General features: G+C 37.9%; 1 protein-coding gene across 9 annotated transcripts in view; it reads right to left on the bottom strand.

Annotated features, from left to right (window-relative positions):
• CSPP1 (centrosome and spindle pole associated protein 1) overlaps nucleotides 1–26476 on the bottom strand; it is a 168164-nt gene that overhangs the window by 17239 nt on the left and 124449 nt on the right. For all 9 annotated transcript variants that reach the window (XM_059394672.1, XM_059394676.1, XM_059394673.1 and 6 more), the window contains 4 exons: nucleotides 24123–24227; nucleotides 22090–22156; nucleotides 21191–21308; nucleotides 1773–1912 (listed from right to left, as the gene is read on the bottom strand). In XM_059394672.1, the coding sequence (XP_059250655.1) occupies nucleotides 1773–1912; nucleotides 21191–21308; nucleotides 22090–22156; nucleotides 24123–24227 (430 nt within the window). The remainder of the gene's footprint in view (nucleotides 1–1772; nucleotides 1913–21190; nucleotides 21309–22089; nucleotides 22157–24122; nucleotides 24228–26476) is intronic.

Raw genomic sequence — 26476 nt, 5'->3', positions numbered from 1 at the left:
GGGAGCCATTAGACACTAATCGAAGCCAGTCCCTAAAATATACTGAAAAAAATGAAAACATAATGTTATCAAGCCAATTAATATTTTCACCCTTGTAAATATGCAAAAAGCAAGATAAATACAGACTGGCTGGAACTTTAGGAGAGAGGTCATTATTGGAGGAAATGACAATCTAAGAATTCATCTATGCCACAAGTTCAAGAATATGAGGTGAGCAGAATGAAAATGATAAAACTTAACTTTTAAATCTTGAGAACAAAATGTAGTTCATATATCTAAAAAGCCTTGAAACTATTATTCCCTTTGATCTCTAATTATACTGTTGGAATATAATTTGAAGAAATTATCCTAAATATGTAAAAAGCTTTATGATCAAAAGTTATCACCATTACCATATCCCATGTGAGAATAAGCATGAAAAAGACAAATAATGTCTTGGCTTATAATGAAAACAGTCTGACTGCGCAGGTCCCCTGACCAAACTCTGAGACCTACTGGCTTAATACACTGCCTGGCATATAGTAAATTATCAATAAATCATAGCATTAAAAGACAACAGTAAATGTAACTGATGACACTTATAAATCTAAATGAAAAACAAAAGAGAAAATTAAGTAACAGTTTTACTGTTTTTTGTTTATTGTTTGTTTTTGTTTTAAATAGGCTCAGAAAGAAGACTAGAAATATGAATGGTGTTTATATTTAGGTGCTTATATTTAGGTGGTTTGAGCAAGGTGATTTTCCTTTCTAGTTTTCTGTGTTTTCAAAACTTTCTGTAATAGATACTAATTTAAAAAGCAAAAAGAAGAAAAGTTCAGTTCTGGTTCATCTGGTAGATCATATGACCACATATCCAACAATTTGCCACTTTGACTCCAAAACCTGCTCTATTACATGGTCCAAAAGGAAAATCACATATAACACACATTTTGGTTCCTCTATACATTTTCAGTCTCCTAGGACCTGTGTCTCCTGGTAATCCTATTTCTCTACTAAGCTTTCTCTGCTCCTTCTAAGTGCTACATCAAAATCAAATCTTCTCAACTCTCTTCCTTCAAATACTCTCCATTTGCTCCTGCCTGAGTTACTCAGGGACCCTGCTCTCCTCATTCCTTCTTTTTCCCATACCCTACACACACCTCTTACCCTGTCACAGCCCTTCACATTAGCATTCTACCCTGTTCTCCCAGCTCTTCCCAGCCAAGCCTACCTCCTCCAGGAGCTGTCTTATGCTTACTACCTCCAACACTCTGCCTCCTAGTCAATCCTCATTCCCATGTTAATGGGCTTCTGGTACCCTAATTCCACTGAAAAAGATCTAACCAAGGTCACCAGTGACTTCTGATCCAACCAACGCTTTGCACTATTCCTCTTAAATGATCCCTTCTCCTTGACATATTCTCTTCCCTTAGATTTCGGGATACCACATTCTCCAGTCACTCTGACTGTTCCTTCTCAGTCTCTTTCTTAAGCTCAGCTTGCCTTGTCGCCGTTCCATTAATGACAAGTGCTACTCTTCTCTTTAGTCTACCTGATCTAATCGACTCCGGAGAGGCTTTAAAAGCTGTATGTTCTGCAAAAGAAAAGAGTTAGTCAAACTCAAGTTTCACCTACTAGATTGGTAAAGTGAAGAACTAAAATATATAGAAATTTTATTCATCATTTTTTAAAATAGGTATCCTAAATGAAACTTTACTTTAGAAAAAGGATACAAATAAGCACTTGAATATGGTTAGAACACAGGCTGTATCTCAGAGCAGCATTCTACTCACCTCTATCTTTCAGCTCATTGAAGTCATGAATATTCTGAAAAGTAGTAACATCTAAGCCCTTAGGCGACTGTCTTCTGACAGGAGCTTGTAGCCGATGCCTAGCCATGTCAAATATATCCATGGGATTCCTTTCTCTTTTCCTATAGACAGAACACAAATTTAGGTAAATGTGTTTTAATGTGAGGCGAATCAGAGCTTACATTTAACTCCCTCTACAAAAAATTTGGAATCTTCTATCACACGATATTACAAAACTTTAGTATCTGTTATTTCAATCTCCTATACTAAAAAATATAGTAAAGGTCAGTGTACTCTTTCAAGATATTCTGATGTAAAGGCCCTTATTAGGAGAATAAATGAGTTAGCTTTATCTTAGAATATTCACATAGTAGAAAGACCATAGTCTTTGAAGTCAGCAAAACCAAGATTCAAAGACAAGCTTTGCTGTTTTCTGGCAGTTTGACCTTGACTTCATCATCTGTATGATGCAGATGATGTCTATTCCTTCTAATTAAGTGAAGTTATACACTGTAAAGTACCCAGCATTGTATATGACATATATTAGGTAATCAATAAATATTATCTTCCCCTCAGCCTAAAATAAAAATTATACAGAGAAATATGGTATTAATACACTTCCCAATATAAAGGGTACTATCCACAATCTCCAACACTAATTTTACAAGGCCTTTCAGGGAATTCAATTATCTAATTAGTTCATTTAATACTCTACTTCTGTGGTACCTAGGAAGTTAACGTAATGGGCAGGGGGCTTAGTGAGTTTCCTGTTAGGGTTCTGGGGGAGTGACCAAGAAGAGGAAAGGGATGGGGGACAGTGTCTCTAGCCCTGAAAGGAAAGACCTACCAGTACTTCCTGCAGCATTTGATAGGCCCTTCTATTACTGAAAATGAGGATTTAAGCTATAATTGTCAGAGGCTTGGCCCAACTCCTGCCTTCATTTCTTCATTCCACTAATCTTCCCTAAGCACCTAGATGGGAACAGCTCAGATCCCAAAAGGCAATACCACAGCTCTCCTGGAGTTTCCTTTCCTGGTGAGGGTAAGGAGTCACGTGGGTCACAAAAGTACCCTGCCAAGGCTGACAAAGACCTCCAAATAGTAAGCCACCTAGGGTGACAGGAAATGCAACACAGATTCATTATAATGCAAAACAAATATTAAAAAGGCTTCTAGGAGGCCATTAAACTCTGTTTAAACTGCCTAGTTTCCATTACGGCTATAAGTTAAATAGGCTGCTAAGTTAGGAATTAGATTATTAGATCTTCCTTGGATATGAGCTGCCTAATATTTGTTTTGTGCCTAACACAAAGTAAGAGCTCAAAAATGTGAGCTTAATTAATGAATAAGAGATTCTTTTTATGAAACAATTTATAAAACTGGAATAAAGAATCAACTCAAATGTCTCCCATTGTGATACATATTGAAAATTAAACCAAAGTAAATGTATTTAACCAGTTCTTGCTAAATGATGGCAATCTAACATATATTCTCTAACTTAAGTTAGCATGTAGAATTTACAAGGTACTTTCAAATACGTACATCTATTTATTCTTCACTAAAATCTCATGGGGTAAAAATTATTGTTACCACTTAAAAATGAGAAAACTGAAAAGCTGCCTGGCTTCTCTTGTATTAGTTTGTCAAAAGACAGTACAGTGTTCAATTTATGAATGAAACAAAGAAAATAAGTGTCAATAAGTTAAACATGCATGTTTAAATATGCAAAGCTGCAATAGTGAAGACATTCATAACATCACAAAGTAAATTAAAAAAACTATATTGACCTCTCAATTACTTAGAAATAGTTGATAAATAAAATCGAATTGTCCATTGAAAACTACCAGCATGTGTTAACATTTCATTATCTAGCCATTCTGTATTTTTGAAATTTTCTCACTCTGTTTACTTAGCCAACCAAGCTTGGAGGTTAAGCTGCTATATTAAACTCCTATCACATACTGGATTACAGTCTTTTTTTTTTTAAAGCTTTTTTTTTTTTTTATTAATTTGACAGAGAGAAATCACAAGTAGATGGAGAGGCAGCCAGAGAGAGAGAGAGATAGGGAAGCAGGCTCCCTGCTGAGCAGAGGGCCCAATGCGGGACTCAATCCCAGGACCCTGAGATCATGACCCAAGCCGAAGGCAGCGGCTTAGCCCACTGAGCCACCCAGGCGCCCCACTGGATTACAGTCTTAAACATCACTATAAATTTAATAAATATACAAAATGATACACCAGGAATAATGACAGATATGTTTATGACTTAGTAAACATATATATATTAAATTATCTAGCTCTGTCCACTAATAGGATCCAGAAGCAAAGACACCCAGCAAGCATACCCAACATCCAGAGCTTGGTTTCTAAATACCATTCTCCATGAGGAAACAAGGCTTTCTGGAGAAATGGCTGATTTCAGGGCTGGGGCAGGGGAGATACAAGAGGATTCTGGAGTATGTCTTATAATACCAAAGAGGAAGTGCTCAGAAAGAACGGAGAATGGATTATACCCCAAAGTACAAAATAAATATATACAAAATTGAATAAATCAATAAAGGGAAGAGAAGAGGCAATTTTTTTTTTTAAGATTTATTTATTCAAGAGAGAAAAAGAGGGAGAGCGCAAGAGCACGAGCAGGGGGAAGGGCAAAAGGAGAAAGAGAGAGAAGGAGACTCCCCACTGAGCTCAGAGCCCAGCGTGGGGCTTGATTACATGACTCCAAGATCATGACTGGAGCAAAAATCAAGTCTGATGCTCAACCAACTCAACCACCCAAGCTCCCCAAGAAGGGACAAATATTTCTTACAAAAAAGCTCTAAATAATATATATAGATAACTAACCCCATCTACAGGAGATGGAGCTTAATTCTACATCCTAAGCTGTGTGCCAAATTTGTTGATTCTTGTCCTAATAATAGTAACTGCGCAGAGAAACCTGGCAAATTCTACTTTAACCAAATGATGAAGGTTCCCATCCCCAGGAATGTCATGTAGATGCCATATACCTTTGTTATATAATGTGATGAAAGGACCATCTACCTGTGCTCTTCTGTCCAAAGACCTTTAACACCAGTCTAATCATGAGTGAATTTTAGATAAACACAAACTGGGAGATATTCTTATAGGATTCTACCTGGCCAATACTCCTCCAGACTGTCACAGTCATGAAAACAAAGAAAAGACTCAGAAACTGTCCTAGAACAGGGGAGACTAGGAGATATGACAAATAAATACAATGTGGTACCTATATTGATTAGATTCTGGAACAGAAAGAGAACATTAATAGAAAAACAGGAGAAATCCAAAAAAGTCTGGAATTTAGTAGTAATGTTCCACTATTAGTGACAGTCAGACTCTAGTAACACAAGATGTTAACAATTGGGAAAACTAAGTGAGGGTCATATGGAAACTCTGTACTATGTTTACAACTTTTCTTTAATTTAAAATGATGCCTAGATAAATCATTTATTTAAAAAAAAAAAACCTTTTAAAAAATAAGTGTGGTAGTTATCCACTTTATTGATTTTAAAATCTACCAAAAGACTGCAATCTGCAGTTTGAAGAATAGTACTTTAAAAAATTTATGAGTCCTTTTGGCAAAAATGATCAGAAATGTTTAATAATCTAGAAGTTATTTTCTAGAAAGTCAGTATTTTATAAAATAGATTGTTGATGGAAAATGTAAAACATAGTTTTAAAATGTAATTATCGGGCGCCTGGGTGGCTCAGTGGGTTAAAGCCTCTGCCTTCAGCTCAGGTCATGATCCCAGAGTCCTGGGATCGAGTCCCGTATCAGGCTCTCTGCTCTGCAGGGAGCCTGCTTACTCTCCTCTCTCTCTGCCTGCCTCTCTGCCTACGTGTGATCTCTGTCTGTCAAATAAATAAATAAAATATTTTTTAAAAAATGTAATTGTCTATGATTATTCCAACTCTGAAGTTTTTTGTTCCTATATCATTTTCCACCTCAAAGACTAAATTTCTGTGCCTGATTTTGTAGAAGACTAAAAAAGGGAAAGTAAAGACAATGTCCTCATAATTTTCTAGTATTGTTTCAACTATCTCTTTCTCAGCGTGGACTTCCCTACCACTTAGAGTAGCTTACAAAGCAACTTCTGCACCAATTTGCCTTGTGTACATAAGGACTGAAATTAATTATTTTCACTCACTGATTTCCGTGATGAGACAAAGAGTCCATTCTCAGATAAACCTGGAAGAACGGTGTGCCACCAAAAACTCATTCTTTACTAAGTCTAATCCTATCAAACATTTCATGATTAGGGCTAGTATTTCTGGTATTCCTTCAAAAAAGTACTACTACTTTCTTCCTCCCCGACCCCAACATCTCTGTCACCATCACCACCACCACCACCATCATCATCACCATAAATATATTATTGGCAGTACGGAAGGACAGATAAAACACTCAATATAAATGTTTTATATTAGGCTAAATAAATATACATTAAATATCCCATATTTTTGCAGAGAATAGATTCAACAGGTATGGATAAATGTTTTATGAAGGCAACTTAATCTACATAAAATTCAAGAATGTCTAAGAGTCTAAGAGAATATTGGTGGAGACAGTCCAAGATAGGAGAGAAACAGCAGACCTTAATTTTGTCTGGCTACAGGAATTCAACCAGTAGCGATCAAATCATTTTGAATACCTATGAACTCATCCCAAGATCTAAGGAAAGAATAGCTGCAACTCTACAAATAGAAAAGCGACCACTTTCTGCAAGGTAGGAGGTGTGGAGAAATGAATCCAAAGCTATATATATGGGAGGGTAAACCTCAGGGGGAGGGAGCCTCCCTAAGCCAACATCAGAAACTGATACAGCAGCCAAGCAAAAAATCAGTAAGGGATGGCCCTGCCTGAAAGGCACACTCAGGTGCTGAAAGAGAGCAGAAACCTAGGTGAGACAGTATGGTCTTAGGATCCTCAGGGTCACAGAAACACTGGGGATGCCTAAGGGTGGCAGAGCTCCTAGGGTTTGAAATGGGGAAGCAGGCTGCAATCAGAAAGCCCAGGTGTGGCTGTCAGTGTTTCCATAAATCATGAACTACCAAACAGCTTGGCAACTGCACTCCAAGCAGGGGTCCACCAAGCGGCAGAACCAACCCAACTTTTTTCCCCAGGGAAGCAGTGGCACAAGTGTGCGCCAAAGGAGGCTCAGGGTTTGGAGACTCCAACTGAGTTGTATGCCTAAGATAGAAACACTTGGTCCAAGCTGAGTGAGCATAGAAGTACATATGGACACCAGGGAGATAGATGTAATTGACCCCTTATCTGTGAGGGGGCACTGAGGAGTGGGCCATGACCTTTCAGTGTGGGGCCAGAGATTGGGAGGCTGCCATTTTCATTCTCATCCTCTAAAGTAGAGCAGAAAGTTTTCAGGGAACAAAACCACACAGAGCAAACTGGACCACTGTACTTAGCATGGCCCCCTGGCAAGGGCAATGAAGTTCTGATTGAAGCAAAGACACTTGAGAATCAGCAGAACAGACACTTTCCCAGAAGATCAACAAGAACATCCAGCCAAGACCAAGTTTAGCCATTAAACAGAACTGCAAAACTCCAGCACTAAGGGAAAACAGTATATAGAATTTATGGTCTTTTGCCACAATTCTTAGGCTTTCAATTTTAATTTTTCTGCTCTTTTTCAACCAATTTCTTATTTTTTATCAACTTTTTAAAAATCTTTTTAAATTTTCATGTTTACACTTACATTCTAGCCTTTCATTGTATTTAAATTTATTTTTGTACATATATGAAAGTTTTTCTTTCTTTACAATTTTAGGATGCAGTTTCTTCTAACAAACAGACCAAAATACTCAGGATGTAGTGTATTGCTCTGTTCTGTTCAGCTGTCTGTTGATATTCCCTTTATTTGTCTTTTAATTCTCATTTGTTTACAGTAACATTCTAAACTTTATTGTATTTAGTTTTATTTTTGAATATGTTTAAGTTTTTCTTTCCATACAATTTTGGAATCTAGTTTTCTAATAAACAGACAAAACTACACACAGGGTCCAGTGTATTGCTCTGTTCTGTTCACCTGTCTGATTATATTCTCTCACTGCCTTTTTAAAATTTTTATTTATTCTGGTTTCACGTCTCCTCTGATTATTATAATTAATATAAATTATAATTTATATAATTATAAACTATAATTTATTATTATATAATATATATTATATAATCTGTTGTAATTCATATAAGTTATAATAATTATAAACTATAATTAATATATATAAGTCCTCCTCTAAAATTATCTGGGGTCATTGTTGCCACTTTAGTATTTTGTTCTCTTGTTCATCTATTCTTCTCTGGACAGAATGACAAGACAAAAAAACCTCGGGGAGGAGTGAAGATGGTGGAGAAGTAGCAGGCTGAGACTACTTCAGCTAGCAGGAGAACAGCTAGATAGCTTATCTAAAGATTGCAAACACCTACAAATCCAACAGGAGATCGAAGAGAAGAAGAACAGCAATTCTAGAAACAGAAAATCAACCACTTTCTGAAAGGTGGAACTGGCAGAGAAGTGAATCGAAAGCGACAGGAAGATAGACCGGGGGGGGGGGGGGGTGTCTCCCGGCAAGCGGCAGAGCAACGGAACACAAAATCAGGAATTTTAAAAGCTCTGTTCCGCTGAGGGACAACGCTCAAGAGGCTAAACCAGGGTGAAGCCCACACGTGGTCAGTGTGGCCCCAGGCCCCAAGGGGTCACGGAAGGATCGGGGGTGTCTGCATGTCGCAGAGCTTGCAGGTATTAGAACGGGGAAGAGGCAGAGCCGAGGAGTAAGCTCCAAGCTCGGGGTTACCTTGAACCGGTCACAGACTCGGTGGCTCGGAGCATGGCCAGAAGCCAGGGAGACGGGAGTAAGTGGGCTCTGTTCTCTGAGGGCGCACTGAGGGGTGGGGGCCCCGGCTCTCGGCTACTCCCAGCAGAAGACCAGGAGGCCACCACTTTTATTCCCCTCCTCCGGAAATCTACAGAAAGCGGTCAGGGAACAAAAGTTCCCAAAAGCAAACCGAAGCGGATTACTCAGCCTGCCTGGCTGGTGGTAAGGGCGGTGCAATTTTGCCTCAGACAAGGAGGCTTGAGAATCACTACAACAGGCCCCTCCCCCAGAAGATCAACAAGAAATCCAGCCAGGACCAAGTTCACCTACCAAGGAGTGCAGTTTCAATACCAAGGAGAGCAGCGGAATTCCAGAGGAGGAAAAAGCAAAGCACAGAACTCACAGCTTTCTCCCATGATTCTTTAGTCTTGCAGTTAATTTAATTTTTTTTCTTTTTCAATTTTTTTTCTTCTGCTAAATTTTTTTAACTTTTACCCTTTTGTTTTTTAATGTTTTTTAACTAGTTTATCTAATATATATATATTTTTCTTTATTTGTTTTCCCTTTTCGTTTTTTAATTTTCTTTTCTTTTCTTTTCTTTTTTCTTTCTGAAACTCTTTTTATCCCCTTTCTCCACCCTCAAGATTTGGGATCTCTTCTGATTTGGTTAAAGCATATTTTCCTGGGGTTTTTGCCACCCTTTTAGTATTTTACTTGCTCCTTCTTATACTCTTAACTGGAAAAAATAAAAAGGCTGCAAAATTCACCACAAAAAAAGGAACAATAGTCAGTACCGAAGGCTAGGGACCTAATCAATACAGACATTGGTAATATGTCAGATCTAAAGTTCAGAATGACAATTCTCAAGGTTCTAGCTGGGCTCGAAAAAGGCATGGAAGAGGGGCGCCTGGGTGGCTCAGTGGGTTAAAGCCGCTGCCTTCGGCTCAGGTCATGATCTTGGGGTCCTGGGATCGAGTCCCGCATCGGGCTCTCTGCTGGGCAGGGAGCCTGCTTCCCTCTCTCTCTCTCTGCCTGCCTCTCCATCGACTTGTGATCTCTCTCTGGGAAATAAATAAATAAAATCTGTAAAAAAAAAAAAAGAAAAAGGCATGGAAGATATTAGAGAAACCCTCTAGGGAGATATAAAAGCCCTTTCTGGAGAAATAAAAGAAATAAAATCTAATCAAGTTGAAATAAAAAAAGCTGTCAATGAGGTGCAATCAAAAATGGGGGCTCTCACTGCTAGGATAAATGAGGCCGAAGAAAGAATTAGCGATATAGAAGACCAAATGACAGAGAATAAAGAAGCTGAGCAAAGGAGGGACAAACAGCTACTGGACCACGAGGGCAGAATTCGAGAGATAAGTGACACCATAAGATGAAACAACACTAGAATAATTGGGATTCCAGAAGAAGAAGAAAGAGAGAGGGAAGCAGAAGGAATACTGGAGAGAATTATTGAAGAGAACTTCCATAATATGGCAAAGGGAACAAACATCAAAATCCAGGAGGTGCAGAGAACCCCCCTCAAAATCAACAATAATAGGTCCACACCCCATCACCTAATAGTAAAATTTACAAGTCTTAGTGACAAAGAGAAAATCCTGAAAGCAGCCCGGGAAAAGAAGTCTGTAACATACAATGGTAAAAATATTCGATTGGCAGCAGACTTATCCACAGAGACCTGGCAGGCCAGAAAGAGCTGGCATGATATATTCAGAGCACTAAACGAGAAAAACATGCAGCCAAGAATACTATATCCAGCTGGCCTATCATTGAAATTAGAGTGAGAGATTATTTTAATCTCTGCCAGGACAAACAAAAACTGAAAGAATTTGCAAACACTAAACCAGCTCTACAGGAAATATTGAAAGGGGTCGTCTAAGCAAAGAGAGAGCCTAAAAGTGGTAGATCAGAAAGGAACTGAGACAATATACAGTAACAGTCACCTGACAGGCAATACAATGGCACTAAATTCATATTTCTCAATAGTTACCCTGAATGTTAATGGGCTAAATGCCCCAATCAAAAGGCACAGGGTATCAGAATGGATAAAAAAACAAATCCTATCTATATGTTGCCTCCAAGAAACTCATTTTAAAGCTGAACAGACCTCCAGATTTAAAGTGAGGGGGTTGAGGGCGCCTGGGTGGCTCAGTGGGTTAAGCCGCTGCCTTCGGCTCAGGTCATGATCTCAGGGTCCTGGGATCGAGTCCCACATCGGGCTCTCTGCTCAGCAGGGAGCCTCCTTCCTTCTCTCACTCTCTATCTGCCTGCCTCTCTGCCTACTTGTGATCTCTGTCTGTCAAATAAATAAAATCTTTAAAAAAAAAATTAAAAAAATTAAAGTGAGGGGGTTGAAAAGAATTTACCATGCTAATGGACATCAGAAGAAAGCAGGTGTGGAAATCCTTATATCAGATCAATTAGATTTTAAGCCAAAATATAATAAGAGATGAGGAAGGACACTATATCATACTCAAGGGATCTGTCCTACAAGAAGATCTAACAACTTTAAATATCTATGCACCCAACGTGGGAGCAGCGAACTATATAAACCAATTAATAACAAAATCAAAGAAACACATCAACAATAATACAATAATAGTAGGGGACTTTAACACTCCCCTTACTGAAATAGACAGATCATCCAAGCAAAAGATCAACAAGGAAATCAAGGCCTTAAATGACACACTGGACCAGATGGACATCACAGATATATTCAGAACATTTCATCCCAAAGCAACAGAATACACATTCTTCTCTAGTGCACATGGAACATTCTCCAGAATAGATCAGATCCTCGGTCCTAAATCAGGTCTCAACCGGTATCAAAAGATTGGGATTGGGGCGCCTGGGTGGCTCAGTGGTTTGGGCTGCTGCCTTCGGCTCGGGTCATGATCTCAGGGTCCTGGGATTGAGCCCCGCATCGGGCTCCCTGCTCCGCAGGAAGCCTGCTTCCCTATCTATCTTTCTCTCTCTCTGCCTGCCTCTCTGCCTACTTGTGATCTCTGTCTGTCAAATAAATAAATAAAATCTTTTAAAAAAAAAAAAAAAGATTGGGATCATTCCCTGCATATTTTCAGACCACAATGCTCTGAAGCTAGAACTCAATCACAAGAGCAAATTTGGAAAGAACCCAAATACATGGAGACTAAACAGCATCCTTCTAAAGAATGAATGGTCAACCAGGAAATTAAAGAAGAATTGAAAAAATTCATGGAAACAAATGATAATGGAAACACAACGATTCAAAATCTGTGGGACACAATAAAGGCAGTCCTGAGAGGAAAATATATAGCGGTACAAGACGTTCTCAAGAAACAAGAAAGGTCTCAAGTACACAACCTAACCCTACACCTAAAGGAGCTGGAGAAAGAACAAGAAAGAAACCCTAAGCCCAGCAGGAGAAGAGAAATCATAAAGATCAGAGCAGAAATTAATGAAATAGAAACCAAAAAAACAGTAGAGCAAATCAACGAAACTAGAAGCTGGTTCTTTGAAAGAATTAATAAAATTGATAAACCCCTGGCCAGACTTATCAAAAAGAAAAGAGAAAGGACCCAAATAAATAAAATCATGAATGAAAGAGGAGAGATCACAACCAACACCAAAGAAATACAGACAATTATAAGAACACACTATGAGCAACTGTACGCCACAAATTTGACAATCTGGAAGAAATGGATGCATTCCTAGAGACATGTAAACTACCACAACTGAACCAGAAAGAAATAGAAAGCCTGAACAGATCCATAACCAGTAAAGAGATTGAAAAAAGTCATCAAAAATCTCCAAGCAAACAAAAGCCCAGGGCCAGACGGCTTTCCGGAGGAATTCTACCAAACATTTAAAGAAGAACTAATTCCTATTCTCCTGAAACTGTTCCAAAAAATAGAAATGGAAGGAAAACTTCCAAACTCATTTTATGAGGCCAGCATCACTTTGACCCCAATCCAGACAAGGATCCAATCAAAAAAGAGAACTAGAGACCAATATCCTTGATGAACACAGATGCGAAAATTCTCACTAAAATACTAGCCAATAGGATTCAACGGCACATCAAAAGGATTATTCACCACGACCAAGTGGGATTTATTCCAGGGCTGCAAGGTTGGTTCAACATCCGCAAATCAATCAATGTGATACAACATATCAATAAAAGAAAAAACAAGAACCATATGATACTCTCATAGATGCTGAAAAAAGCATTTGACAAAGTACAACATCCCTTTCTGATCAAAACTCTTCAAAGTGTAGGGATAGAGGGCACATACCTCAATATTATCAAAGCAATCTATGAAAAACCCACCACAAATATCATTCTCAATGGAGAAAAACTGAAAGCTTTCCCGCTAAGGTCAGGAACACGGCAGGGATGTCCATTATCACCACTGCTATTCAACATAGTACTAGAAGTCCTAGCCTCAGCAATCAGACAACAAAAGGAAATTAAAGCCATCCAAATCAGCAAAGAAGAAGTCAAACTAGCAGTCTTCGCAGATCATATGATACTATATGTGGAAAACCCAAAAGACTCCACTCCAAAACTGCTAGAACTTGTACAGGAATTCAGTCAAGTGTCAGGATATATAATCAATGCACAGAAATCAGTCACATTTCTCTATACTGACAACAAGACAGAAGAAAGTAAGGAGTCAATCCCATTTACAATTGCACCCAAAACCATAAGATACCTAGGAATAAACCAACCAAAGAGGCAAAGACTCTATATTCAGAAAACTATAAAGTACTCATGAAAGAAATGGAGGTAGATACAAAGAAATGGAAAAATGTTCCACGCTCCTGGATTGGAAGAATAAATATTGTGAAAATGTCTATGCTACCTAAAGCAATCTACACATTTAATGCAATACCTATCAAAGTACCATCCATCTTTTTTAAAAAAATGGAACAAACAATCCTAAAATTTATATGGAACCAGAAAAGACCTTGAATAGCAAAAGGAATATTGAAAAAGAAAGCTAAAGTTAGTGACATCACAATTCTGGACTTCAAGCTCTCTTACAAAGCTGTCATCACCAAGACAGCATGGTACTGGCATAAAAACAGACACATAGATCAATGGAACAGAATAGAAAGCCCAGAAATAGACCCTCAACTCTATGGTCAACTAATCTTCGACAAAGCAGGAAAGAATGTCCAATGGAAATAAGACAGCCTCTTCAACAAATGGTGTTGGGACAACTGGACAGCCACATGCAGAAAAATGAAATTGGACCATTTCTTTATACCACACACAAAAATAGACTCAAAATGGATGAAAGACCTCAGTGTGAGAAAGGACTCCATCAAAATCCTTTAGGAGAACACAGGCAGCAACCTCTTCGACCTCAGCTGCAGCAACATCTTCCTAGGAACATCACCAAAGGCAAGGGAAGCGGGGGCAAAAATGAACTATTGGGATTTTATCAAGATCAAAAGTTTTTGCACAGCAAAGGAAACAGTTAACAAAACCAAAAGACAACTGACAGAATGGGAGAAGATATTTGCAAATGACAGATCAGATAAAGGGCTAGTGTCCAAAATCTATAAAGAACTTAGCAAACTCAACACCCAAAGAACAAATAATCCAATCAAGAAATGGGCAGAGGACATGAACAGACATTTCTGCAAAGAAGACATCCAGATTGCCAATAGACACATGAAAAAGTGCTCCACATCACTCGGCATCAGGGAAATACAAATCAAAACCACAATGAGATATCACCTCACACCAGTCAGAAAGGCTAAAATTAACAAGTCAGGAAATGACAGATGCTGGCGAGGATGTGGAGAAAGGGGAACCCTCCTACACTGTTGGTGGGAACACAAGGTGGTGCAACCACTCTGGAAAATAGCATGGAGGTTCCTTTAAACGTTGAAAATTGGGCTACCTTATGACCCAGCCACTGCACAACTGGGTATTTACCCTAAAGATACAAATGTAGTGATCCGAAGGGGCATATGCACCCGAATGTTTATAGCAGCAATGTCTACAATAGCCAAACCATGGAAAGAACCTAGATGTCCATCAACAGATGAATGGATCAAGAAGATGTGGTATATATACACAATGGAATACTATGCAGCCATCAAAAGAAATGAAATCTTGCCATTTGCGATGACGTGGATAGAACTAGAGGGTATCACGCTTAGCAAAATAAGTCAATCAGAGAAAGACAACTATCATATGATCTCCCTGATATGAGGAAGTGGTGATGCAACATGGGAGGTTTGGGGCATAGGAAAAGAATAAATGAAACAAGATGGTATCGGGAGGGAGACAAAACATAAGTGACTCTTAATCTTACAAAACAAACTGAGGGTTGCTGGCGGGAGGGGTGTTAGGAGAGGGGGGTGGGGTTTTGGACACTGGGGAGGGTATGTGCTATGGTGAGTGCTGTGAAGTGTGTAAACCTGGCGATTCACAGACCTGTACCCCTGGGGATAAAAATATATGTTTATGAAAAATAAAAAATTAAAAAAAATACTCACCTCAAAAAAGAGAACAAGAGGCAGTTATCAAGGCCAGAGACCTAATTAGTATGGACGTGAATAAAAGGTCAGAACTAGAATTCAGAATAATGATTATAAAAGCACTAGCTAGGCTTGTAAAAAGTATAGAAGACATTACAGAAGCCTATCCTGGAAAAAATAAAAGAACTAGATAAAAAAAGGCTATTAATGAAATGCAATAAAAATGGAGGTTCTAGGGCGCCTGGGTGGCTCAGCGGGTTAAAGCCTCTGCCTTTGGCTCAGGTCATGATCTCAGGGTCCTGGGATTGAGCCCCACATCAAGCTCTCTGCTCAGCAGGGAGCCTGCTTCCTCCTCTCTCTCTCTGCCTGCCTCTCTGCCTACTAGTGATCTCTGTCTGTTAAATAAATAAATAAAATCTTTTTAAAAAAATGGAGGCTCTGTCACAATAATGAGGCAAAAGAGTGAATTAGTGATACAGAAGATAAAATGATGGAGAATAAAGAAGCTGAGAAAAAAAGACATAAACAACAACTGGCTATAAAGGGGAGAATTCGAGAGGTAAGTGATACCATAAACCAAAACAATGTTAGAATGGGATCCCAGTAGAGGAAAGGGAGTAGGGCACAATGTGTACTGGAGCAAATTATAGCAAAAACTTCCCTAATCTGGGAAAGGAAATAGGCATTCAAGTCCAGGATGCACAGAGAACACCTCTCAAAATCGGGTATAATAGGTCAGCACCTTGACATATAATAGTGAAACTTGCTAATCTCAGACACAGGGAGAAATTCCTGAAAGCAGCTTAGTACAAGAGGTCCCTACAAGGATAGAAACATTAGACTGGCAGGAGACCTATCCACAGAGACCTGGCAGGCCAGAAAGGACTGGCATGATATATTCTGGGTGCTAAATGCGAAAAATATGCAACCAAAAATACTTTATCCAGCAAGGCTCTCATTCAAAACTGAAGAAAGCATAAAAATGCTTCAAGGACAAATGGAAACTGTAAGAATTTGTGATCACTAAACCAGCCCTGGAAGAAATATTAAAAAGAAAGAAAGAAAGAGCCCAAAAGTAACATAGACCAGAAAGGAATTGAGACAATATATACAGAAACAGTGACTTTACAGGTAATATAATGGCACTAAGTTCATATCTTTCAATAGTTACTCTGAATGTAAATGGGCCAAATGCCCCCAAAAGACACAGGGTATCAAATTGAATAAAAAAGCAAGACCCATCCATACAACTGTCTGCAAGAGACTCAGTTTGGACTGAAAGACACCTCCAGATTGAAAGTGAGGGGGTGGAAAACCATTAATCATGTTAATGGACATCAAAAGAAAGCTGGGTTAACAATTCTTGTATCAGACAAATTAGATTTTAAACCAAAGACTGTAATACGGGATGAGGAAGGATACTGTATCATAATTAAAGTGTATATCCAACAAGAAGATCTAATAGTTGTAAATACTTATGCCCCTAACATGGGAGCAGCCAAAATTACAAGCCAATTAATAACTAAATCAAAGAAGCACATCAATAATAGTAGGGGACTTTAACACCCCAGGAACTGAATTGGACAGATCATCGAAGCAGAAGATCAACAGGGAAACAAGGGCTATTGAATGACACACTAGTCCGGATGGACTTCACAGTCCATCACAGTGCCTTTCTTCAGGGCACTCCATCCTAAAGCAACAGAATACACATTCTTCTCCAGTGCACATGGAACATCTCCAGAAGAGATCACATCCTGGGTCTCAAATCAGGTCTCAACTGGTACCAAAAGATGGGGATCATTCCCTGTATATTTTCTTTTTTTTTTTTTTAAGATTTTATTTATTTATTTGACAAAGAGAGAGGCATCAGGTAGGCAGAGCTGAAGGCAGAGAGAGAGGGGGGAAGCAGGCTCCCCGCAGAGCAGAGAGCTCAATGCAGGGTTTGATCCCAGGACCCTGAGATCAAGACCTGAGCCAAAGGCAAAGGCTTAACCCACTGAGCCACCCAGGCGCACCCCCTGCATATTTTCAGACCACAATGTTTTGAAACTAGAACTCAACCACAAGAGGAAAGTTGGAAAGAACTCAAATACATGGAGGCTAAAGAGCATCATACTAAAGAATGAATGAGTCAACCAGGAAATTAAAGAAGAATTTTAAAAATTCATGGAAACAAATGGAAATGAAAACACAGCTGTTCAAAACCTTTGGGCTGCAGCAAAGGGGGTCCTAAGAGGGAAGGATACAGCAGTATGAGCCTTTCTCAAGAAATAAGAAAGGTTTCAAATACTCAACCTGACCTTATATCTATAGGAGCTGGTAAAGGACAGCAAATACAGCCTAACCCCAGCTGGAGAAGAGAAATTTAATAAAAGATCAGAGCAGAAATCAATGAAATAGAAACCAAAAGAACAGTAGTACAAATCAACGAAACTAGGAGCTGGTTCTTTGAAAGAATTAATAAGATTGATAAACCCCTGGCCAGATTTATCAAAAAGAAATGAGAAAGGAATCAAATTAATAAAATCATGAGTGAAAGATGAGAAATCATGACCAACACCATAGAAATAGTTTTAAGAACATATTATGAGCAACTATATGCTAACAAATGAGGCAATCTGGAAGAAATAAATGCATTCCTAGGGACTTATAAACTACCAAAACAATCACGAAGAAAGAAAAAACCTGAACAGACCCATAACCAGCAAGGAAATTGAAGCAGTAATCAAAAATCTCCCAAGAAACAAGAGCCCAGGGCCAGATGACCTCCCAGGGGAATTCCATCAAATATTTAAATAAGAATTAATACCTGTTCTTCTGAAGCTGTTTCAAAAAATAAAAATGGAAGGAAAACTTCCAAACCCTTTCTATGAAGCCTGCATTACCTTGATCCCAAAAGCAGACAAAGACCCTACCAAAAAGGAGAATTACAGACCAAGAAGATCCCTGATGAACATGGATGCCAAAATTCTCACCAAGATACTAGCCAGTAGGATCCAAAAGTAAAACTGAAAGACCATAGCCAATAGACTCCAACAGTATATTAAAAGGATTATACACCACGACCAAGTGGGATTTTTTCCTGGGCTGCAAGGGTGGTTCAACCTCTGCAAATCAATCAATGTGATTGATACACTACATTAATAAAAGAAAGGACAAGAACCATATGATCCTCTTGATAGATGCAGATAAAGCATTTGACAAAGTACAGCATCCTTCCTTGATTAAACTCTTCACAGTGCAGGGATAAAGGGAACATATCTCAACATCATAAAAGCCATATATGAAAAGCTCACAGTGAATATCATTCTCAGTGGGGAAAAACTGAGAGCTTCTCCTCTAAGGTCAGGAACACGGCAGGGATGTCTACTGTGACTACTGTTGTTTAACACAGTACTAGAAGTCCTAGCCTCACCAGTCAGACAACAAAAAGAAATAAAAGGCATCCAAATTGGTAAAGAAGATACTCTATGTGGAAAACCCAAAAGATTCCATCCCCAAATTGCTAGAACTCATACAAGAATTCAGCAAAGTGGCAGGCTATAATATCATACACAGAAATCAACTGCATCTCTATACACAAAAAATAGACAGAAGAAAAAGAAGTAGTCTATTCCATTTACAATTGCACCAAAACCCCTAAGATACCTAGGAATAAGTCTAACCCAAGAAGCAAAGGATCTATACTACAGAAACTACAGAACACTCATGAAGGAAACTGAGGCAGACATAAAGAAATGGGAAAATGTTCTATGCTCATGGACTGGGAGAACATATATTATTAAAATGTCTATGCTACCTCAAGCAATCTACACATTCAATGCAATCCCTACCAATATACAATCAACTATTTGCACAGAGCAGGAACAATAATCCTCAAATTTGTGTGGAACCAGAAAAGACACCAAATAGCCAAAGGAATATTGAAAAAGAAAACCAAAGCTGATGGCATCACAATCCTGGACCTCAAGCTCTATTACAAAATTCTAATTATCAAGAAAGTATGATACTGGCACAACACAGACACATAGATCAATGGAACAGTAGAGAGAACCCACAAATGGACCCTCAACACTCTGGTCAGCTAATCTTGAATAAGGCAGGAAATAATATCCAGTGGAAAAAAGACAGTCTCTTCAACAACTGAAGAGTGCTGTGAAAATTGGACAGCCACATGCAAAAGACTGACAGTGGATCATATATCCTTACACCATACACAAAAATAGAATAAAAATGGATGAAAGACCTGAAAGTGATACAGGAATCCTTCAAAATCCTAAATCCAGGCAGCCAATTCTGTAACCTCAGCCACAGCAACTTCTTGCTAGACACTTCCCCAAAGGCAAGAGAAACAAAGGGAAAAATTAACTACTGGGTCTTGATCAAGATCAAAAGCTTTTGCACAACAAAGGAAACAGCTGACAAAACCAAAGGACAACCAACAGAATGGGAGAAGATATTTCCAAATGTCTTATCAGATAAAGGGCTTGCATCACAAAATCTATAAAGAACTTATCAGACCGAACACCCAAAGAACAAATAATCTAATCAAGAAATGGGCAGAAGACATGAAAGCCATTTTTCCAAAGAAGACATACAAATGGCCAACAGATACATGAAAAAATGCTCCATATCACTCGGCATCAGGGAAATCCAATTCCAAACCACAATGAGATACCACCTCACATCAGTCAGAATAGCTAAAATCAGCAAGTCAGGAAAAGACAGATGTTGCTGAGGATGTGGGACAAAGAGGAACCCTCTTACCCTGTTAGTGGGAATGCAAACTGGTGCAGCCACTCTGGAAAACAGTATGGAGCTTCCTCAAGAAGTTAAAAATAGAGCTATCCTACGACCCAGCAATTACAGTACTAGAGATTTACCCCAAAGATATAAACGTAGTGATCCAAAGGGGCACCTGCACCCCAATGTTCATAGCAGCAATGTCTATAATGGCCAAACTATGGAAAGAGCCCAGATGACCACTGAGAGATGAATGGATAAAGAAGATGTGATATAAACATATAATGGAATACTACTCAACCATGAAATTGCCATTTGTAATGACAAGGATCAAACTGGAGTGAAATAAATCTAAGCTAAGTGAAATAAATCAATCAGAGAAAGACAACTGTCATATGATCTCAATCATATGCAGAATTTATAAAACAAAACAGAAGATCTTACGGGAGGAGGGTAAAAAATAAAATAAGAAAATTTCAGAGAGAGACAGAAACCCTAAGAGACTCTTAATCATATGAAACAAACTGGGCATTGCTGGGGGGAGAGGGGTTGGGGGTTAGGGTAAACTGGTGATGGACGTTAAGGAGGGCAAGTGAAGTAATGAACATGGGAATTACATAAGACTAATGAAACACTGACCTCTACTTCTGAACCTAATAATACATTATATGATAATTAATTGAATTTACATGAAAAAAAAAGTAAAAGCATATTGGTTAAAGAAAAAGCCACTTTGCCAAAAAAGGAAAAAAGAAAAAGGAAACCTATCACATGTTACAAACAAAAATAGACTTAATAAATCATATACTGTTTTAGATTGGTTGCACTGAGTCCCTCCACTAGGATATAATTATTTAGCTATATTTCTTTTCAGGGAAAAGGCTATTTCAGTATTACAATTTCACCAACAATCTGTTAAAAACTTTTCTTTTTTTTTTTTTTTTTTTTTTTTTTAAAGATTTTATTTATTTATTTGACAGAGAGAAATCACAAGTAGATGGAGAGGCAGGCAGAGAGAGAGGGGGAAGCAGGCTCCCTGCTGAGCAGAGAGCCCGATGCGGGACTCGATCCCAGGACTCTGAGATCATGACCTGAGCCGAAGGCAGCGGCTTAACCCACTGAGCCACCCAGGCGCCCTGTTAAAAACTTTTCTTAAGCATGCTACTTATCCATTCTAATATATGCGATTTTAAAATAAAGAAATAATCCTGGTCCAAAACTGTAGAATTACTGGATAGGTTCTGATTTATGTGGAACTCCTTTTCCTGAAGACAAGAACAACAAAACACAAGAAGAAACAAAAAACTCGAGTTGAAACTTGCCTTATATGAATTTCATCATCACTGTCAATGTGTAGCAACCGCCCTTGTAGACGCCGTTCTTCACTACGAAGCTGTTTTCTCATTTCTGATAACTCCATAATTACATTTTTTTTCTCCTCTGCAAATTCACATTAACAAGTAAAAATTAAAACAGGCATAATCACAGAAGATTAAACATTAAAACATAACCACACTTACACAAAACTAAAATGCTTAGAGACAAAATTTTATGAAAGTCATTTTTAATGTTTTATAAATACAGATCATATTTATGAATACCCATAAGATACACACATTTCTGAAAATACAGGAACTGCCAGACTTTAGAAATATCTTGGGCTGGGGAGAGAGCAACTATAAAGAAGCAGCACAACATAAGAGAGTTACTTTGCGGTGATGCCGCAGTTCTTCTTGTTCGGTTTGTTTTTTTTTTAAAGATTTTATTAGAGAAAGAGAGAGAGAGAATATAAGAAGAGGGGAGAGGCAGGGAGCCTGATGTGGGTCTCAATCCCAGGACCCCAGGATCGTGATCTGAGTCAAAGGCAGACACTTAATCACTGAGCCACCAGGCACCCCTGATGCCACAGTTCTATACCTTGATTGTGCAGTAGTTATACAAATTATACATAATAAAAACGCACAGAACCACACACAAACACAAACACACACCAATTACTTTGTGTTAAAACTGTGAGACCTGATGGAGGTCTGTAGAGCATACCAACCAAGCCAAGTTCCTGGTTACTGTTCTATATAAGATAGTACCACTGAGGGAAGCTGCAGGAAGGTACACAGGACTTCACTATGCTCTTCTGCAACATTCTGTGAGTCTTTAATTATTTCAATAAAAAGCTTAAAAGAGAAATATTACAAGTTACAGACTTAATAGTTAACTCTACCTTCTGCACGGAGCTGGTTTCTCCTGGCAGGTACCGGAGGAGACTGTGCCCTGGATATGGAACTTTCCTGTTTAACAATCATAACAAAGATACATTCAGTATGTCTTCCCTATTCAGAAGCTTGAAAAGAAAAATTTTTTGAAGGAACTATACGTAAAAGGAACCAGATTTCCCCCTATCCAACCTATACACTTACCTAACATGTGTTTTTCTTTCCCGTCACAACGGAAGTGTCCTTGCTTCATCCAAATACAATCCTGTCACCTGTCCTCTGTATCTAGTAAGTGACTCCGACCTCCTCCAATCGCTCTATTTTCTCAGCTTATGCTTAAAAGTCTCTTCCTTCTTGTGTGCCTGGGTGGCTCAGTTGGTTAAATGACTGCCTTTGGCTCAGGTCATGATCCTGGAATGCTGGGATTAAGCCCCACATCGGGCTCCCTGCTCCACAGGGAGTCTGCTCTGACCCTCCACTTCTTATGTTCTCTCTCTCTCTCTCTCTTTTTCTCTTTCAAATAAATAAAATCTTAAAAAAAAAAAATCCTTAAAAAAAAAAAAAGATTCTTACCTCCTCCTTCATCATCATCTACTATCCCTTCTCTACTTCCCTCCACAGCCATCCTTTCAAGAATAGATGCAACACGGTGTCTACTTTCTCATGCCCATTCACTTCTCACCACACAGCTACTACCTTTGCTTCTACCCTATCACTCCACTAACACAGCTCTTACCAAAGTCAGCAGGTGATCCCCAAATAACACATTCAATGGGCATTTTACACCCTTATTTTACTTGGCCAGTAGCAACTGATATTGCCATTCTCTGTCACGTTCTCTATCTTTATTTCCTTTCTCTGCTTCTTAAATTTTTAATTCCCTGGTATTCCAATCTCAGCTCTTTTTACTTCCCCCAAATTCATCCGAGACAACTGTACTAATATGACAAGGAAATATGTTAGTGGCTTCCAAATCTACAAAACCAGTCGAGAGCTCCTTCCTTAGCCACAAACTGTATCTTCAACCACCCACTCTATATAAATCTAACAAGAAACTTGAAAATTGTCACTGACACTTACCCCCATAAACATAGTCTGTAAATGCCAGTACTTGTGTCTCTTAAATATGTCTTAAAATTTTCACCCAATCTCAGTTCTTAGTGTCACTGGCTTTGAGTCCTAAAAGTCTCACAACTGGACTCCTGCAAAACCACTGTAACTTCTCCCCATGTTTACGGTCTTACCCAACCTCTAAAATACATCTTCACACCAGTGCCTGAGAGAACGTTATATAAAACAAATATGGCCATTCTCCAACTTATGACATGTCATTCTCCTACTTAAAGTATTACAAAGCATCCCCATTCATTATCTACCACACACCTATTAAATCAGAATCTCAGAGGGTGGGATTCAGGACAATGTTCTAACATTTGCTTTGTCTATTCTGGTAATTAGTCCATTTGGTATTCACTCATTTATGGGAATAAAGCCAAACTCCCTACAACATCCTACTTATGGTTTGACGTCTAACTCTGTTGACGCCCTGGTCAGGCCTTCTGAGGCCAGCCCAAACCATGGTGTATTCTTCTCCATTTGTGTCATATGGTTTACACTTCCATGATTTTGATTCCTCCTCATTATGGCAACTTCCTACTCATTCTTCAAGAGTCAACTCAAGGATCAACTCTTCTGGAACATTCTCCTAGCTCTCTTTTGATCACAGCTCAGTCAAAAGTTTAAGGGACTTCATTAGCATAACTACAGCTAGCCAGATAATATATTACCAAAGAAAAGGCCTTGAGAGGGTTGGACAAAAACCATTTGCTAAATTATACTCTGTCAAAAGAATTTAAACTTTATGACACCAAGCATTATCAGTTACAGCTGATACAACAAATAAATGCAAACACTGTCTATATTTCAGAATTGAAAAACTATAACATAGCTAAATATGATGAATAAAAAAAAAATCTCATTCAATTCCCATCATCGGAAATAACTTAGCTAAGATTAACAAATCAAAAGAAAAAATATATACCTGAATAAAGGAACTTATAATGCTGTCAACTGAAGGAGGTCTTTGAAGTCTGCTTGCAATTTTGTTCTGAAGAGCAGGAACTACAGGAGAAGGCTGTCTCAAGCGCTGGAGGAAAAAAATTATACGTATATATATGTATATACATATATATGTGTGTATATTTATACACACACACACGCATATATAAACAAATATGTATATATATACACACACACCAACATAAGTATGCATATACACATACACACATACATGTATGTATACATATATGTGTGTCTGTGTACACAAACACTCCTAATAGTTAATAACACCATTTAGGGAGTTCAGAATGCTATTGTTTTTATTTAATAAAATACTTTTTACCAAAACAAAGTCAGAAATTCAATTATGTAAGATCGAAAACATCAGCTATGATAAACATAAATTGATTTAGATTTTAAAACAAAAGGACTCTCAGATGAGAACAAAAAAATTCAACAAACATAAGTAAAGCAACAGCATACCAAGTATTAGGAAAACAACAAAAACAAAAAATAGAACTAAGAAAAACACTTGTCTTAATAATAAAAAGAAACAGGACAATACAAAACACAAAAACTATTTTCTGGAAAATAATATAAATCAACCTATAAAACCTAGATCCCTTGTCACCAAAAGCATCACAATGAGGGAATTTTCCAGATCACAACAGCATTCTATGTCTCCATAAGAAATAAAAGAGGGTTTCAGTTTACGGCATAATCAAGTTAACAGCTCCCAACTTCACATAAAATCAAAATGCAGAGAACATAAAACTTCCCAACAAAATCCAATAATAATTATCTGGTTAAAAAACAAAAACAAAACAAAAAACACCCAGCCCAGACTATATGTATGGATGTTGAACTGTTCATTTTGCATGGTACAAAATCAAATATCACTTTCACTGGTGACTTTGACAAAGTTAAAAATAGATTTTCTTTTTTCTTAAGACCACTAGATGCCCACAAGCACAATTATAAAAACAAAAGAAACCTTCTAAAAGACCACAGAGGATGAAGCAAACAAAGCATGCTCCACATAGTGAGAAAACAAATAACCATCAAGGAAGCATAAAAGAACAAAAAAAGTCAGAAATTCAATTAATATGATCAATATATTGGGTATGATAAAAACAGATGGATTGATGGATTTAGGTATCACTGCTCAAAAGATAATTCTCTGATTAGGATAAAAAACTGAATTAAAAAAAAAACACATAAAACCAAATTTAACAAACAAAATATACAAGCTAAATAAAAAGTAAATGGTGACACAAAGGTAAAAACTAAGAAAATGGACAAAAATATATCAGGCATAAATGAATAAAAGAAAAATTACAGCTAGTAATGATAACTTCATAACTGAGAGCAAAATACATTAAAGGGAATAAAACTGGTTTAAAACTATGGTACTTCACAACTGAACTAGAACATTCATAAAACTGTATTTTCCTAAGGAAAGCATTTTCTCTTAAACATAATAAGAAATTGGCAGGAACATAACTGGAAAACTAACAATTATCTTTTATTTTTAAATAATTTTACAAGAAAATATTCTCTGTGTTTTCCATTCAACTCCGCTATAAGCCTAACATGGTTCTAAAAAATATAAATGCTATTAATTTAAAAAATGAAGGCATGATATTTCAATAATGTTTTAAAAGGTAGAATAAATATATATCCAACTTTAAGAATAAATGGTATTGCCTAACATTACTAGAACACTGAAAATAAATAAAACAAACAAAAAACACAGGTGTTACTTATAAATTTTCTCTCAAATAATGTTTCAGCAGATTCTAACTGCAAACACTTACTTCTATCACCATAAAATCCTGAGGTGAGAAATCAGTTAGTGTATCTGAACCCATCAAAAATGGCTCACGTTGTCTGTAGTATACCAAACTACATCATAAGTACACTAGATGAGCCCACTGGTTAAAAGTAGTCTTTCTGTGAATGCTGCTTAGAAGAAATAATGTCCGTATAAATCTAAGTTTTTGAAAACCATTTTCTTTTTTTTTTAATATATACAATGATATGGCCTTTATTAAAAGCAACAATAAAACAGTTTATTGTTAAACAGCAACATGTTTTAGGCACTACTGGATGAAACATAATAATAATAATAATGGCTAGTTTTTTTTTTGTTTTAAGATTTTATTCATTCATTTGACAGACAGAAATCACAAGTAGGCAGAGAGGTAGGCAGAGAGTGGGGAGAAGCAGGCTCTCCACTGAGCAGAAGCCCGATGCGGGGCTCGATCCCAGGACCCTGGGATTATGACCTGAGCCAAAGGCAGAGGCTTTAACCCACTGAGCTACCCAGGTGCCCTA

Source organism: Mustela nigripes, chromosome 3, assembly GCF_022355385.1.
Source record: "Mustela nigripes isolate SB6536 chromosome 3, MUSNIG.SB6536, whole genome shotgun sequence".
NCBI lineage: Eukaryota > Metazoa > Chordata > Mammalia > Carnivora > Mustelidae > Mustela > Mustela nigripes.
Note: the sequence above shows the minus strand (reverse complement) of the source record. Positions and strands in the feature narration are given on the sequence as shown.